Here is a 13,984-nt window from a genome sequence, read left to right on the forward strand (position 1 = left end):
GTTAAATTAATGTATCGACTCCCATCCTTGAGAGGGGAATTAATTAATCGACTCCCAAAATACTTTTGCGGCAGCGGGAGGTCGCGCGGACCCGGGGGAGACGTCCCGAGACGGTCCGCGTGACGTAAACGACGTTTGGGAGTCGATTTATTTAATTATTGTTGCAATTTGTGTGGTCCCAACCATGCAACGTAAATTAGCCCCATGTAAATAAAAAATTGTAATTTTTACCCAGGGGCCCCGCAACCTGTATAACTACAAGGTACCATGCCACAATGTGTGTAAACAGACATGTAAAACTGTACATAGCCTACCAATAAATTAAAAGACTTACTTTGTGCACTGCAAAAAAGACTTTGTGCACTGCAGGCAACCGGTCTGCGACGTTGCAATGCAGTGCACGCCCTCTGTCAAACATTAATTCATGCACTGCAAATTCCCCCGGAAAAGAAATGAGACTTTTGCCAATTTTTCTTTGATGAATTGGTAGATAGGGTCTTCATTATCCTATAGCAAATTTTTGGAAGTATTTTTGGCATGCTGGCCATTTATTTTGAAGGCCCAATCTATTGAGGCACAGCATTGTGCTGCGGACTGGGTTCTTTTAGGTTAGAGTTACATGATGAATCATAGATGTATATAGTTCAACCTCGCTTCCTTATGTTGCTTCTCTATTCATCTCGTTTGCTTTGTCAATCATACTCACTCAACTCACTCGGTCTGCAGGTATGCCTTCAGTCTCTTTCTCTCATTATCTTATGTACGGTCTCTTATCTGTCTTTGTACGGTCGACCTTCAGGTGTGCATCCACCAGCTCCTTCATCCGTGTTCGTCGTGATACTCACAGTGCAGTTGCTGCTATAGGTTTATGTTGTGGTTCCATTGTTCTCATTCATCTTGTTTGCTTTGTCAATCATACTCACTCAACTCACTTGTTCTGCAGGTGTGCATCCACCAGCTCCTTCATCCGTGTTCGTCGTGATACTCACAGCGCAGTCGCTGCTATAGGTGTACATCCACCAGCTCCTTCATCCGTGTTCGTCGTGATACTCACAGCGCAGTCACTGCTATAGGTGTGATCCCCCGGATCCTCGTTCTTTACAATCAGCTTGGGTGAACAGGAACCGACTTGGTTGTGAAAAGGGAGGGAAGGATTGGGCAAAGACTGACTTTTTCAAGCAGCTTGAGGAGCTCATGTTGGATGTTGAGAGCTGGAACTCCCAGGTCAGGCGGGGGCTTGATACACTTCTTGACGGCTTCCAAGACGCCATTGTTGAGAATTGCGGGCGGATGAGAGGATAACAGTGAGGCAGACGTCTTGGAGTGATAATGTGGAAAGGCTGAGTACTTTCGCATGACAGATGTCACAATCGGTAGCATCATCAGTTTCTCCGTGGCTTGCCGACGCTCCTCGCTCTCTTGGTTGTGCTTCTCAACCTCATTCAGCATCCATGAACGTAGCCGGGAAACTTCCTCAGTTTCATCCTCTCCAGATCATCATTGCCCCCTTTCCGTCGACGCCGTTTGCCTATTGCTTCATCAATCTTCTGGTAGAGCTCCTTTTGTCGCTCTGGTAGGAATTATTGGGTGGTCTTCTTCTTGTACTGGAGTTTGCTCGTCTCTAGATCTAGATGCGTTTTTGGGCAGAGAATTTTCCTCGTTGTTTGGTGGTACGGAAGCCATTTAGGAGTTGAGAGGATTGATTGTTTTAGGCGAAGGATCTTCCTTGGTGTTTGGGGTATTTAGTGCAGAAGCCGTTGGGGTGGTTAGAGGATCCATGGTCTCAAGTCTCTTGATTTACAAAAACCCCCGAGGGGCACATATTTGTTATTTTTGGGATTTAATCAATAATTTCTTACATTAGACTGAGAGCCAGAAACACCCCAAGATTTTTCTATATGGTGATGAAGACCCTATCTACCAATTCTTCAAAGAAAAATTGGCAATGGGTATCATAACAGGCCTCTTTTTTTGAGGCTGTTACTGGTCAAGCAACATGTTATCCTTTGAGGTAAATTGTTATCAAGCAACAAAAGGACAAATTAGCCCTACCTCAGAGTCTCTGTAGAGGGAAAGATGGAGTCTGGGGTCTGGGGTTCTGTATCCTGAGTTGGTAGATTGCAGAGGGTTGAAGGAAGAGGTAAAAGTGTTGTGATCAAGGAGGTGTGCAGTGGGGATAGACAGGGTTTTGGAGGTAGTCTCATCCTTTTTCTGGGGGAATTCACAGTGCGTGCAATGTTTGACTGAGGGCGCACACTGCGTTGCAATGTTGCGGACGGGTCACCCACAGTGCGCGAAGTAAGTCCGTAGATTATCTTTACATCACCGTACCTTACAATGCCCCAGAACTACAGCCCAAACAGGCTTGTGGAAGCTCATAACTTGTTGCTAAGAAGCATATATCTCCAGACTCCGCTGCCCCGACCTAGGTATGGCTATACTGGCCCACCACCAAGTCAATATCTTGGCCATGATAGAATTCAATCACTTTTTTTTAAAAATTTACCATGGAGCCATTGATTTTCAACCTTAATAGACATTATTCACATACCCCAAGTGCTTATTTCCAATCAATTCACAATCTTCATAGCCTACAAGCTTTAAGATTATAACCTTACTCCATACCCCTTATGTACCCCTGTGATAATGGCCTGTAAAACAAAAAACACCCACAGAAGCCCTCCCAACCCTCCTCTCAACCCTCCACTCAAAGATACCTTGATATCCCCTACCCCCATGCCCGCGATACCCCCTAACCCAACAATAGCTGTGCCTGAAAGAAAACCTACTCTGACTGTAACCAACTCCAATAGTGGTGATACAAAGACATCTAAAAACCCCCACAGCCCAGAACCTGAACAGTCAAATTTGACCAAACTTCAGGAAAATCAAAACTGGCAATTGGCCTCCGACAACAGTGGGCCAGCTACGCTAACCGTAGCATTAGTGTGGCGTAGCGTAGCGGAATTCCGCTAACTTTTAGCGTAGCATTAGCAGAATTGCGCCATCTCCGCGCTAACGCTCTGTGCACAGGGTGTGCAGCTAATTTAGCTGTTAGCGTAGCGTTAGCGCAGATGAGAGCAATTGCGCTAACGCTACACCCAGACGGCGCCAAAGAGCGCGCGCTAAGCTGCGCTACAGCGCTTTTAGCGGAAAAAGGCCTGTTTCTCCGCTGAAAGCGCTGTAGCGCAGCGTAGCGTAGCGTAGCGACTGTAGCGGCGCGCTAACGATAAAAAAAATTGGTGCGCTGTTAGCGCCGCTGAAGACTAGCGCAGCGTAGCGGTGCTAACAGCGCGCCAACGCTATTCAAAATTGGCGGGCGCTTTTTGCCGCTACGCTAACGCGTAGCTCTGAAATAGCGTAGCGTAGCGGCCCACCGTTGCCTCCGAGAAGAGGCGCAGCCATCTAGAAAATGGGGTCTTCCAGTCAAGCAGCCCGCCGATGCAACTAGCATCACCTTCAACACCCCTTTGGAAGATTCTGACTGGGACTGCATGGTTGACCATTCTGAAGCCTACGGGATGGCTCATTGGACCACCAAGAATGAAAAAATAAGGTCCCAGAATCCTGGTCAAGTGAGTAAGTTGCAGCTTATCAAAATGGAAAGATCTGAACATTCCTCCACCACCACCTCAAAGAATATCATTTCTGCTGCACTTCAGATTCCTGTGGTATTTTTACAATGCATGGGAATTGTAAAAATCATCAGCCCCCTTGTTTTCTGATGGTTGTTGAGCTGGGATAATTGCCATGGAATCTGCAGTGGCACAACCAACACTGAAACAAATGCAATACAATAAATGTATATTGTAAACGTTTCCCATTGAAGATACTTACCTACATGTCAAAAATTTTGTTTTTAGCCATCACAGTTGCGCAAGGCATCCTACTGTACAGCCTTGCCTGAAAAAATACATTTGAGACGCGGGCTGAATGTACAGCCCATCATTTGAGTAGTATGTCGTGTAGATGACATTTATGAGCTTTTTGGATCATGTAGATTCCAGTTCTAAGTGGGCTAAGGTTTCTGACCAGCCAAAAAAAAGTTTCATTTTTTTTGGGTCTGAAATTACGGACATTGGCCTAACTACATACTGTAAAGCCATACATATCAGCTTACATATGCTAAACCCATATGTATGGGTGTATTGCACCTATAAGTCCATAGATATTGCACCTCTGATCAACATTCAAACACCTCCGATCAACATTGAAGGCCCTCTGAGCAACATAGGTAATAATCAAGTGTTTCTCAAGTCAACTAGTCACAAACTCACAGCAACAATCTTCAAAGAACTTAGCTAGTTCAATAACGTGGAAAAACATTGGTTCAGGAGGCATAGTTATCAAGCTCAAGGAGTCACAGCGTTGGTTTATGGTTGTTCTTTTTGCTTAGCTTGTTAACTCATTTACTAAACTATCTTGTTTTCTCATTTAGTTATTTTGTCATAGTCTTTGATTGTTCTTTGTTTGTCGTCGGTCGTGTTCAGTTTACTTGTATAGATTGCTTCTTTATTCCATTAGTTGTTTTCTTTTGTTTTCATCTAACATTCATTGCGATTATCACTTTACTTATTGTAAATTTGATTTGTCTTGGTTTTCTACTACTACTACTGGCCAAAATTAAATAACAATTTTCAATAAAGAGAGACCTGGCGTAACGTCACAGGGAGTATGCAGATGGAATGAACAGTGAGTTGTAAGGAATGAATACCAGGAAAGCAATTTTTTTTCTGTTCCTGATACCATTAGGCACGCCAATGTGCCCCCCCTCCCAAACCAAAAATCACAAAATGGGCTCAGTGCGCACCAGAACTAAGAGCAACTCCAACTTTGGCCCATACAGCCTTGATATCCCAGCGGAATCCTCTTGGCAGCTCTTGGGCATAAGGACTGTACAAGTTCCAAAGGACATAAGAATCTCCCTTCTTGGCTGACAAGACTGTAGAGTCTTGATGGCCAAGATTATCCCTATTTGGGTTAGGTCAGCTTCTGGTCATCAAGAAGGCCTTGGGGGTGGACTCCTTTGTGGAAGAATGGGTTAAGAGGGACCATGGGCTGATGAGGTTAATAGGGACTTAACTGTAACCTGTAGATAGATCAGTGGTTCTCTTATCTAGGTACAGGTACATCAGAATCTCAAAACTGATCCTCGACACCAGCAAGATGTACCTGGCATCCTGATTTTTTCATCCCTGAGATGTGCTGGACCAGACTCTTCCGGCAAACGGAATGAATAAGAACAGGATTCCAATGCACCACTGTGGCGCTTGACAATAAAACAAGACACATGATGGTGTCGAACTGGAGAAGGGCCGATAAATGCTTCACAAAGGAGTGTTTTCTGCAGCGAGACACATGGTAACAAGTCGAGAGGGACGAACGCAGGATCGGAGAGGAGATAGAAGAAGCTTTCGGAGAGAAAGATGAGATGGAACAATCGGCCTGATATATGTTAATAAGAGGGGGTTTCTTCGACTCAGAACAAGATGGTGAAAACAGTGGCTGTGGCGAGAATGGCCAGGGAGGTGAAGAGGGGGATGTCCATGGAGGTAGCGGAGTTGGGGGCTCCGCCACTAGCGGGGTTCTTGGATCCGTCGCCAGGAAGGTTGGAGGATGATGGCCCGGTGGAAGTGGCGATGGTGTCGGGGATCTTTCCGTCGGCAAAGGAAGCTCCGCACATGGCGGTTGCTCCCGACGTCAGGTTTCCAGTGCCGCCGGAGCCAGCCATCGATTTGCCGTTCATGGGCATCGAGGCCATCGTCGAGTTCATAGCCATCCCGGGCATGGATGAGGTCGGCGTGAGGACAGTGACGAGTGCATGTCCACAGTCGTTACATACGCTTTCCTATGGTGGTGGGTTATTTTTGGCAAGGATAGGTTAGCAACAGGCGAGCTCATGACAAAATTCTCCATTCCTGCTGCCCACTGACCTTGGGCATTTTGGAAAGAACTGGGGTTAAGCTGTTGACGCCTTCGGTTAAGAAGCCGCTGACTTCGGTCAAGGTGAGTGGACGACCGGCGGCTTTCTCGGCATTGGCCAAGAGGTCGGAAGCACATCGAGTGTGATTGGACTTGTATCCCAAGCACAACGCATTGCTGCCGATATGGGAAAAGCATGAGTCAAAAGGGGAGACAGCTGGGTGAAAGATTGTGGATAAATGTATGCTTACCGAACAGTTTCGTAGTTGTTGACTAGCGTGGTCATTTCAAGAGCAGCGGCCACTCCCTTTTTGGCATCAGCTTCACAGCCACCTTTGACGCTGGTCGCGGCGGTAGTAATGGTGGAAGTTGAGCAGGGAGGCATGCCACAAACGCTATCGACCCATGCCTGGGACGAAGAATCAGGCAGCAATTAGTGAATAGCCACTTTCAAGGCGAGAGAGCAGGTCTGCTTACATTCCACGGGGTGAGAAGGGAGCCTTGGGCGCCCAGGATGTTGACAAGGCCCATGAGGTTGCTGCAAGACGAGAATTCGCTGGTCATCAGGCCGCCGGCGGCGGCTTGGCACTGGGGAGACAGGTTGCCAATCAGCGCTTTCATGTCCATTTGGGCCGAGGCGGCGGCAACCCAAGCAAGCAGGATGAATTGACGCATGGTGTAGTCGCGAGTCCGTTACCGTTCAGCTGGAAAGAAAAAACAAGACAAAAAGTTGGGAGAGGGCGGTTGGAATATTGTGCAGGCGTGGGCGGGAAGATGAGGAAGACAAATCTGGACGGGGATGAAGCTTTTTCAAGTAAGAACGGTGGCGCAGATGTTTTTCCATCTCGTTCACGTCAAACAGTACTTGGACAGCGCGTGTGTACATAAAAATATGGATTTATAGGAAGCGCAGTTGAGTGGCCCTCAGCCGTCATACATCGTTATGTCAATACATCTTGTTGCCACAGATGTTGAACTTGCACGTCCGAGTCTGGTCGAGTCTCGACCAAAGCAGCACCGAATCGATGTTTTCGGCGCTCGCAGTCATACAGCTGTCACATGTGTTATTGATACCCTGTGTTAACTGTAATGGTGCTGTTTTAAAGTTGGCCGAGTAGTTTTATCCACGCAAAGCCATAAACCTTCTTTCCAGGGAAGGTTCCATCCCGAGAACACCATCGCTGCGGCCAAATACAGGCCTTATAAATATGACTGGCTGTACCACAGGCTGAAAGCCTCTTTGTGCTGCACACTGTGAATATTCAATACTGGACTACACAAGAGAAATGAGATCGCCCAGAGTTCTTGGCTGATTCAAACAGAAAAGGGCATGGGTCATTGGTGTTGAGGTTTTGTGTTCTTTTTCCTCTTTTTCTTTCTGTTTTCAGTGTGCTTCCAACCTATCACTTGTCTTTCATCTTTCTGTGACATGTTGCATGTAGGCATCTACATAGCTCAACGGGCGTGCATGGAAGGTCCTTCTTCTCATCCTTCCACGCACGTACACCACGGGTGCAGTCTGACGTCCATCCGACGTCGCAATTTGCGTCAGCGCCCACCTTTCCAACGCCGCGCTAAGCCGACGTGGAATTCACATTGGGAGGCAAACCGTCGCGTCGGCATGATCCCGGCGTCTGAAGGGGTACATAGTCGCATCAAACCAACTGTTGAAGTGAGCAGTCGGTTTGATGCCAACATCAAGTGTGATGTGTACCCAACCTTTTGGGCGGGTGGGTTGAACTGACCCCGACGGCAGCAATGGGAGCAAATCCCATCCTCATCAAGCAAAAAGGACAACCACCCACAGTCGTCGAACTCCCTACCTGAAGCATGGGATGGTCACTTCACATCATGAGCCGCTCGGATACCACTGCACCAATGACACTTTAGGGTGTAAGCCTGTACAATCCTATACTATCGCACTCCAACCCCTTACCAAGCAAAACCTTCCTGAAATTTGTGGTAAAGTTAAACCAGCTGGTTTATTTTTTATTTTTATTTTTTCTTTCTGTGTATGATCTGCCGATACTCTTCCAGATCATTTTGGTATAGGTCAAGGGTCACTTTTTTGAGGTGGATGGAAACAATGTCAATCTCAAGACTATTATTTCGCGTGTTCATGGTCTAACGGTCTTTGTCCGAGCTACTCCTCAACGCCGTCAGCAATTTCAAGGGATCATGACCTCAGTTGATACTCAACACTTGGATCAATCAAAGTTCAAGCATCTTTCATCCTCCAAATTACAGACTGAAACCACAAAAAAAAACGCCAAGGTACAAACGGAAAGCAGCTCCAAAACCCTTATCCTCGATGTAAAGACACGCTGGAACTCAACCTATCTCATGCTCGATCGTGCTCTTGAACTTAAAGATGTCTGCAACATGTACTGTCAACGACCTGAAGCAGCTAAATTTTTGCTCACCTCGCTTGAGTGGGAGAAAGTCTCCCAATTGATACAATTCTTGAAACCACTCAATGAAGCAACCGAGTTTCTTTGCTCCGTACAATACCCAACCCTCAACATTTCCATTCCAGTCTACATATCCTTGATGAAGCAAATCACCCTCGCACAATCGGCCTACAACTCTAACCAGCTCTTGCCATCTGCAGACCAGATGATTGCAAAACTCAAGAAATATCTACGACTCGCTTTGAATAAAACAGCCCCATTATGTGCGATGATACTTGATCCGCGCATCAAAATGGTGTACATCAAAAAAAACTTGGATTTCATTCGAGAAGAGATTGCTTTTGATTTCAATCCCGCCGTTGTTCTCAGCAATTTCAAAATTGAGGCCCGTCGTTTTGATCGTAGTCCTGCAAGATGTGGTGTAACACAACCCCAAAAAAACCAGAGCTCCATTCTATCCAATATCTTTGGTTTGGAACAATCATCAAACGGCTTGGATGCAGAAATCCAGAACTACTTCCGCGCAACTAACGAGTCTGGCAACACAAAAGTTCTTGAATATTGGAGGAGCAACCAATCCATTTATCCATCACTTTTGGCGATGGCAAGATGTTATCTTGCCATCCCTGCCACCAGCGCTCCCTCTGAACGAGTTTTTTCCAGATCCAAATCTATACTCGGTCCTCAACAAAGCAGTCTCAGCCCAACATCGGTTGAGCACCTCCTCTGCCTGAAGGACTGGTATTGCTCAATCGGAACTTTAGACCCAACCCCTTATGATGAAACTGAAGACCTCGATGACTCCCCAAATACATAACGAGTCAGCACCTCCTCAATTTTTCTTTGATCCAATTATTGTTCTTTCTGTCCACTTGTAATGCAAAGTCGGTCTCCGACCTATTCTGAGACTCCTCCCGAGTCATTTACCCAAGATATTGGCTCGGGTAAAACCCCCCCCAAAAAAATCCTGTGCTCCGGCCAACCGGGTCGGATAGTCGGGTATACCCGACTGGCCTCGGGTCGGGGCCCAGCCCTATGTCTGAGGGCCTTGTCAGACAGGTCGGCTTGTCTACTCAGACCGCCGACTGTCTGACAACTGTTGGAATCTGAAGGTCTCAATGTGCTATTCTACGGTCCTACGGTTCGCAACCCGCGCGGTGCGGCAACGGCGCAACTTTGACTTATGACGTCAAGAACTCCGAGTGGCGATACTGCATTTCTGGAGCAGTTGACCGTCCTCTTCCGAGGCTGTTGACCGCCACTATTTTCCCTTTCCTCATCTCGACTCCCACTTCATTCGCGGCTCATCAAATCGTCAATCATATCATCGTACGCCGCGGTTCACTTGTCGAGGTCACTCGGTCTAGGCTGGCTATCCTTAGGTTCTTATATTTTCATTTTTATTCCTGTTGACTGTTGTGGTATTGTTTAATCTGATTACCTTTTTATCCAATTAGCCTCAAAGTCCTAGTTTTTGTTATTTCTGATTTCTCTCATAAGCTCTCATCCACAACCTTGTTCCTGTTTTATTTAGGTAAAAACTATCTCACTTTCTCAAATTGTATTTTCTTTATTTTATTGTCTTACTGAAACTATTTTATTTAGCCCAAATTTGTCACATTATCAGTACGGTGCTCTAAAAGAACAGGAACAAACCACAGAATGTCGGACGTAGATGTCAAGGAAAAATCCAGTTGATTGTCGATCGGGAAACTTGACAATCTCAACTATCCGACGTGGTCAGTAAGGATGAGAACTTACCTCAAGAGCAAGGATCTCTGGGAAGTTGTTACTGGAGAAGGTGTCAGTGCTCCGAGTAAGAAAAAGGTCAAATCAGTCGCAAACATCTTAATCAGTCATCTTAGCGAGGTTGCGTTACAAGCTGTTGTTATGATCGAGAATGAGGAAAAACCGGAGGAAATCTGAAACGCGATCATCGACCGATACGCCTCATCGTCGATTAACAACAAAGCAAGAATTTGGCTTAAATTCATGCGCTATGAATATGGTGGTGACCTGAAGAATTACCTTGTAGATTGTCAAAAAATGATTAGGGAGTTCGCGATTGTCCAACTCGGTATTCCAGACGATATAATTTCCATTTTGGTCCTTGCTAAATTATCCAGAGATTATTGGAACGTGGTCGACAATATCATCCTAAACGAGTCGGTCATCTTCTTCCCGAGTCGTACTCTCCAAAAATTGCAAGAGCTCGTATACATGAAAGAAACTCGAGCTGTCGTTTCCACCTCCAAATCCGAAGCGAATATCAAGACGGAGAAGGATACAGTCTCTGCCTTTAAGTCTGAAGCATCCGATAAGAACAAGCGACCGAAACCTGGTCATCCCTGTTCCAAGGGAAAGCACAATCCCTTGGCCTACCATCCAGCCTGGCGCTGTTTCAACTTAAGCGCTGCAGAACGAGATGCTTTACGACCGGCTGATCCAGAGGCTCATTTGGTATCGGCCGAAGTCTCGGACAATCCATCTTACGACAAAATCTCCAATGAGGATGACTTCTGTCAGCCTTAGAGTCAACACAGCTGACCTAAAAGCTGCCTTTTCTACCTTTTTACATATGAATTACTTCATATCTTTTTCATCTTAAGAGATAACCTTGTTTTGACTTCATATTTTGTTTTCCCATGCAATTTTAACCCTAGTTACAACTTATCACTTCTTTGTAACTCTACTCCTTCCCTGAGTTCTTGAGTTATGGCGCGCATGCGCAGTAGTGACGTGGCAGCGCTACCAGGCGCGCCAACCACTTGTACATATGTAATTATGTAAGCAAACTCTGAAAATTTTCGAAGTCAGGATCCCCCACAGCCTGAGGAGGATCTACAGACTTCAGCACACCAGAACCATACCCCAGAGACACCCAGGATCACTAACCAGAGGCCACTTCACTCCCAGTATCACTACAGGATATTGACAGTAAGTACCCTCTTCTGCTGACCTTGTTTATCTCAGAGGAAGCTCTGTTGCTCTTGACTGCTCTCTCCCTTGCTTCTGTTTCTCTCTTCTGCTTCTCAAGATCTATAGGTTATCTCTTCTTAAGACCTTTAAAACCAGAGCAGAGTAGTCAACCTACTTCTGAATCCCACCACCGTTTCCTTGGTGTGAGTGGAGACTGTTGCATCTCTAGCACAGTTGGCAGCCTACTTTTCTAGGTAGAGCTTGGCCCATATCAAATTATAAATCAAAAGATCAAGTTTCTCTCTTCTCAGTTTCTCTCTTCTATTTCTCTTCCTCCCACTGCTTGTATTTCTTTATACCTAGAAATTCAACCAGTGTCCCCCATTTTCCTTGTGTCCTGTAGTCACCTTAGAGACTCAGGCTCACAACTTCGATATTGTGGAAGCAGCGGCTTTTGTTATTAGCTCTTCGAGCAGTGGAACTTCAGCTGTTCTCGACTCAGGCGCTTCTCATCACATGTTCAACGATTTAATGATCTTCACTAAAGTCAAGGATGTCAATATAAAAATCTATACCGGTAGTCAAGATCAACGTGTAACTGCGACTGCCGTTGGTAAAATTGTCATCCTAGACAACTCCGGAGCTCGTGTTGAACTCAACAATGTTCTTTATGCTCCTAGCCTTCATAGACCTCTTATCTCTATGAATCGCTTATTTAGTATGATTACTTCCCTTTCAAAAGACTCCAATAGCTTTAAGATCAACTTTGACAACAAATTTAAATTATCCGGCAAAGTTACCAACCATATATTAGAGCTATCGAATTCCTTTGAAATTAAATCTTCTATTTCTTCGTACCACTCGGCTCCCAAGTCTATTGACTGGCATGCGAGACTTGGTCATCCGAGTTTCCCCTATCTTAAGCGGATCGTACCCACCTGTGAAGAGTTCGACTGCAAGACGTGTAAGATGTGTAAAGGAGTGAAGAAGCCTTTCTCTGGTAACTTCACTCCAACGTCTGAAGTTTTAGAAGCAGTTCCTCTAGATCTGGTGGGACCCTTCCAGACACGATCAGCTGGCGGAGCCCAGTACTTCTTATTGATTGTTGATCAACATTTGGGTTTCAAGTGTGTAAAACTCCTGAAGCACAAATCTGAAACTCTGAATAAATTCGAAGAGTTTGTTCTGTGGGCTGAAAATCAGACGAACCATACAATTAAACATCTGATCTCTGACAACGGTGGTGAATTCAAGAACATCTTCTTCGAAGATTTCTGCCGAAATCGTGGTATTGCTCAACAGTTTGCCCCTGCCTACACCTGAAAATAATGGCGTGGCTGAACGGTCAAACAGAGCAATACTTGACAAGGCACGCTGCCTCTTTGCTCAAGCAAAGCTTTCGCCGCGCTCTTGGGCCGAAGCCATAGTTACAGCCACGGATCTTTGTAACTTGCTGCCTTCAAGCTAGAGATGGCCTCTTGCACCCGGGTACCCACCGCGGGTGCGGGTACCCGCCTGAAATTTTGCAAATTCTCAACACCCGCACCCGCACCCGCGACCCGCCGGCGTGTGCTCGGCGGGTATACTGGGTACCTGCTGGCGGGTGCCGGGTGCAGGGGCGGGTACCCGCTCTGATATACTCACTGCCGGTGAGAAATCCCTCCCGGTCAGCAATACATACACTCGCTGACCGGGAGGGATTCCCACAGTCAGCAAGCTCATCGCGATGACCGGGAGGGAGTCCTCCCAGCCATCAAGCCATTGATTATATCGATGACCGGGAGGAAGTCCTCACAGCCATCGATTATATCGATGACCGGGAGGAAGTCCTCCCAGCCATCAATTATATCGATGACCGGGAGGAAGTCCTCCAAGCCATCAATTATATCGATGACCGGGAGGAAGTCCTCCCAGCCATCAATTATATCGATGACCGGGAGGAAGTCCTCCCAGCCATCAATTATATCGATGACCGGGAGGGAATCCTCCCGGTCATCAATATACTCGCTGACCCGGGGATTCCTCCCGGAGTCACGGGGGTATAGTACCTCCTTGACTGGAGGGATCCCTCCAGTCGAAGAGGTGCACAAGCTTTTCAACCGGAGGGACTCCTCCGGTTGAGGAGTCCAAACGGGTACCCAAGTGCCATCTCTACTTCAAGCTCTCGAAAATTTTCGATTCCGTACAAAGTATTCTTTGATAGAAAATTCAATCTTTCAAAGCTTCGCCCGTTTGGCTGCTTAGCATATTTGCTTATCCCTGAAGCCGTGAGGTCATTGAACAAACTGCTGCCCAGATCTGAGAAAGCTATTTTTCTCGGATACGCAAATGATTTCTCAACATATCGATTCATCAGAGTGGAATCTAAATCGTTTTGCACAAGCAGAAATGTGACGTTCGATGAATCATCTTTTCCGTCTCTAGTCAACGAAAGCTTGGATGATTCAAGTTTTTTCTTCAATCCTTTTGAAATCGTGGCCAATGAAGATGAAGAAGATATCGATAATTTTCGCCCTTTTCCTGATCAAGAGGTGTTCCAAGCAGCTGATGAAACCTCTAGACGTGCCAATAACGAAATCATCGGGGATGTATCTAGTGAGAACATACTGTCTCATCGCCGGAGGGGGGTACATGAAAACTTCAACGCTGAAGTCTCGTCCGACGATGATACACTTTCGTACAATCAAATCATGAGCCGAGCAGATAAGAAAAAGTGGACCCTAGCTCTCTAT

General features: G+C 46.2%; 2 protein-coding genes across 2 annotated transcripts; both read right to left on the bottom strand.

Moving 5' to 3' along the window:
* Nucleotides 1-1,104: 1,104 nt before the first annotated feature.
* On the bottom strand, nt 1,105-1,449 carry PtA15_7A320 (uncharacterized protein; the record flags this gene model as incomplete). Its single annotated transcript, XM_053170916.1, has 1 exon — nt 1,105-1,449. One exon carries the CDS (start codon nt 1,447-1,449, stop codon nt 1,105-1,107), a length of 345 nt encoding a protein of 114 aa, XP_053022149.1.
* Nucleotides 1,450-5,479: 4,030 nt separating this feature from the next.
* PtA15_7A321 (uncharacterized protein) lies at nt 5,480-6,597 on the bottom strand (the record flags this gene model as incomplete). The annotated part of the gene is made up of 4 exons (XM_053170917.1): nt 5,480-5,848; nt 5,934-6,099; nt 6,174-6,331; nt 6,400-6,597. 4 exons carry the CDS (start codon nt 6,595-6,597, stop codon nt 5,480-5,482), a joined length of 891 nt encoding a protein of 296 aa, XP_053022150.1.
* Nucleotides 6,598-13,984: the final 7,387 nt, after the last annotated feature.

Source organism: Puccinia triticina, chromosome 7A (genome assembly GCF_026914185.1).
Source record: "Puccinia triticina chromosome 7A, complete sequence".
NCBI lineage: Eukaryota > Fungi > Basidiomycota > Pucciniomycetes > Pucciniales > Pucciniaceae > Puccinia > Puccinia triticina.